General features: G+C 51.5%; 1 protein-coding gene across 1 annotated transcript; it reads right to left on the minus strand.

Moving 5' to 3' along the window:
* Positions 1-1,721: 1,721 nt before the first annotated feature.
* TrAFT101_004948 (uncharacterized protein) lies at positions 1,722-2,078 on the minus strand (the record flags this gene model as incomplete). The annotated part of the gene is made up of 1 exon (XM_066127338.1): positions 1,722-2,078. One exon carries the CDS (start codon positions 2,076-2,078, stop codon positions 1,722-1,724), a length of 357 nt encoding a protein of 118 aa, XP_065983449.1.
* Positions 2,079-2,570: the final 492 nt, after the last annotated feature.

A 2,570-nucleotide genomic window follows, 5' to 3' on the forward strand; every position in this document is an offset into this window, starting at 1 on the left:
GTAAAGCAGGCAGCCCCATATTGTAGTCTCCCATTCTGGGGTGACAATGTACATATGGACGGAGCTGCACTTCAAAAAAGGACATTTGGCAGCATGGACTTTCCGTACTGACTCTCCCAGAGCCAATCAACGCTGCGTCGATACGACCCTCGCCGTTCGGTAGTCGGCCGCAAGCAACCATGTAAGAAATGTCACGGGATCAAGGTTCCTGTATGTAATGACCAGCGGTGCCGCCTATCGCGAAGGTACTGCTCCTATACACGAATACATGGTACGCCGTATTGCCGATCGGCTCAAGTGTCGTCTCCATTTGTTATCGGTCCTTGCTGGGCCAACTCACGGTCCGCAAGCCGGTTGAAAAGTGAGAAGAATATCCCTGAAAATCTGTGCCGTTCTCGATGGCCAATCGGCGTCTTGGCAGCGGCTTTTCCATGGGGCGGCCAACTGAGCTAAGCTGATGAGGTAATGAATGAAAAGGAGAACTGGGGAGCGAAGCAAAGGAGAGGCTGAAAACGGGCAGGTGCTGTATATTGGGCCGACGACGGAATGACGCAGTAATCAAGGCAGACCGCCCATGCTACGGTGTCTGGTGCGCTTGTTGCTTCGTTGTCTCTTTGCGGTGACGCGTTCTGTGGATTACTCGCTACGGGCGAGGACGCTGACGCTGAGTTTGCTCGCTTATAACGGTCGCTGTCGTATCAAACTGTATATCCCGGCGGGCGGTGCTAGCGACAGCATTGCTAGCCAAGGTGCCAGCAATTTCGCCTGTAATGACATTGCGATTCTCGTTAATCGTCATTTATCTGCCTCTTTTTCCCATGCCAGACTCTGATCGATCGCGGAGTCAAGGTAAAGGAGAGCACGAGCAAACGGCCAGCTCACGCTGCGCAATGACCATCCAGTGAGCCCAGACCCTTGCTTCGCCAGGAATCATGGCTAGGGGGCCAGCAATACAGCCAGGTAGCGGGCGACCGAGAACCACACAGTGGCCCTTTTCGTAGCCCAAGGACGAGCAGGGGAAGTGCGGATACTACTAGCTGGGCTGAACCATGACCGCAAAACGATTTTCTCCATATCGCAGGTACCGCATGCGGTGATGGACGATCATTGCTAGCGAATGGCATAGGCATTGCGATTGTATGTAGAGTCGGCAATTATGCCGCTATATGCATATTAATAACGATGAGCCATAGATGCTGCCAAGCTTGATTTGGACTGATACGCTTCGCATTTCACAAACTATAAGTCATTCGGTGAGGTCAGAGAGTAAATGTTTGCTTGGTGCGGCATATCACGCCTGGCCCCTTTCCAGACCGTCTTGGCGGTAGCTGCGCAGTAGATAGAAATGACGAATTACTTGCAGTGTGCATAATATGGGAATTTGATGATCCGGGCGTACATCTTCAGCCGAAGGTCTCGTGGATTCCTTCTTACTGTAGTCGTAGTGCGAAGTATGGAGCGCCAGTGGCGGTATTCTTCTGTCTTGGCGGTATGAAAAGCTCCGTTTTGCTCAGTCTCAGTGAAGTGCAACATGCACGCTTTGACCCGCGGCGGCCAAGACCGTCCTATGGAAACACGGTGGTTTCCGCCCACGACCAAAGGAGGAACTCCGAGAAAATCCCTGGTATAGCCGTGAGAAGACGTTGGTCAACACTTGTGAGAAGGGGGCTGCGATGAATGCGGTGGCTGCTTTTCTGTTGACTGCAAAGGCCTAACAGTGCTTAGCTAGCCGAGGCAGGGAGCGCTTTGGTGGACAGAAACTGCGAAGATGCCATTGCTGTACCCGGTAGATGATGAGAAAACAAACTGTCCGCTTTTTCATAGCACTCGTCTACCTGACTGATCGGCTGGGTTCCTTCGTCTGTAGCCTCTGTGGTAAGTGTATACCGTGGATCGTCTAAACAACTCAGCACTGCTTTGCGGGTCTGTATTGGCCCCCAGTTCTCGACATCTGCATCCCTTTTGTGAAGCAAATAGCATCCTGCGTTATCTCGGTGAGTGACACAAAAATACAGACGCCGATGTTCGCTTCGCAGTTTTAATGTGTGTCGCCTCCAATGCTGCCTCGTGGCCAGCATATGCTACTCCAATCTTCCCACGTAATGTGGCGCTTGTAATTCCATCGCCAGGTAGCATGTCGAAAAACCCGAAGCATTGCATGATGGGAAATGCAAGGAGGCGAGATTTTGTGTTGCTAGTTAAAAATGGCTGCCTAGGGTAGATAAGAGAGTTACAAGACATTATCATCATCATGCAGGCTGGTTTCAATTACATGCATTCTAATACCTAAACTATATCGAGATGCAGATGCGGCAGTGGCGATGAGCGGAAGACGCCTGCCACATGGGAGTGCTACAGCGCACCTGTAGCCCTGTAGCACTTGCCACGCTCCTACAGCGCTAAGGCAGACACTTTCTCTGTGAATGGAGAAGGTGCTTTTGCCATCCATCCTTCCGGAGTTCTAGAATGAGAGCAGAATGTCTTGGCCACAGCATCACTTTGGCGACATTTGACGTATGACATTGGAGATGTGTTATTAACTTTGGGGCACTCACCACATGCGGCAGCGC

The sequence above is a fragment of the Trichoderma asperellum genome, chromosome 3, assembly GCF_020647865.1.
Source record: "Trichoderma asperellum chromosome 3, complete sequence".
In the NCBI taxonomy this organism is placed as follows: domain Eukaryota; kingdom Fungi; phylum Ascomycota; class Sordariomycetes; order Hypocreales; family Hypocreaceae; genus Trichoderma; species Trichoderma asperellum.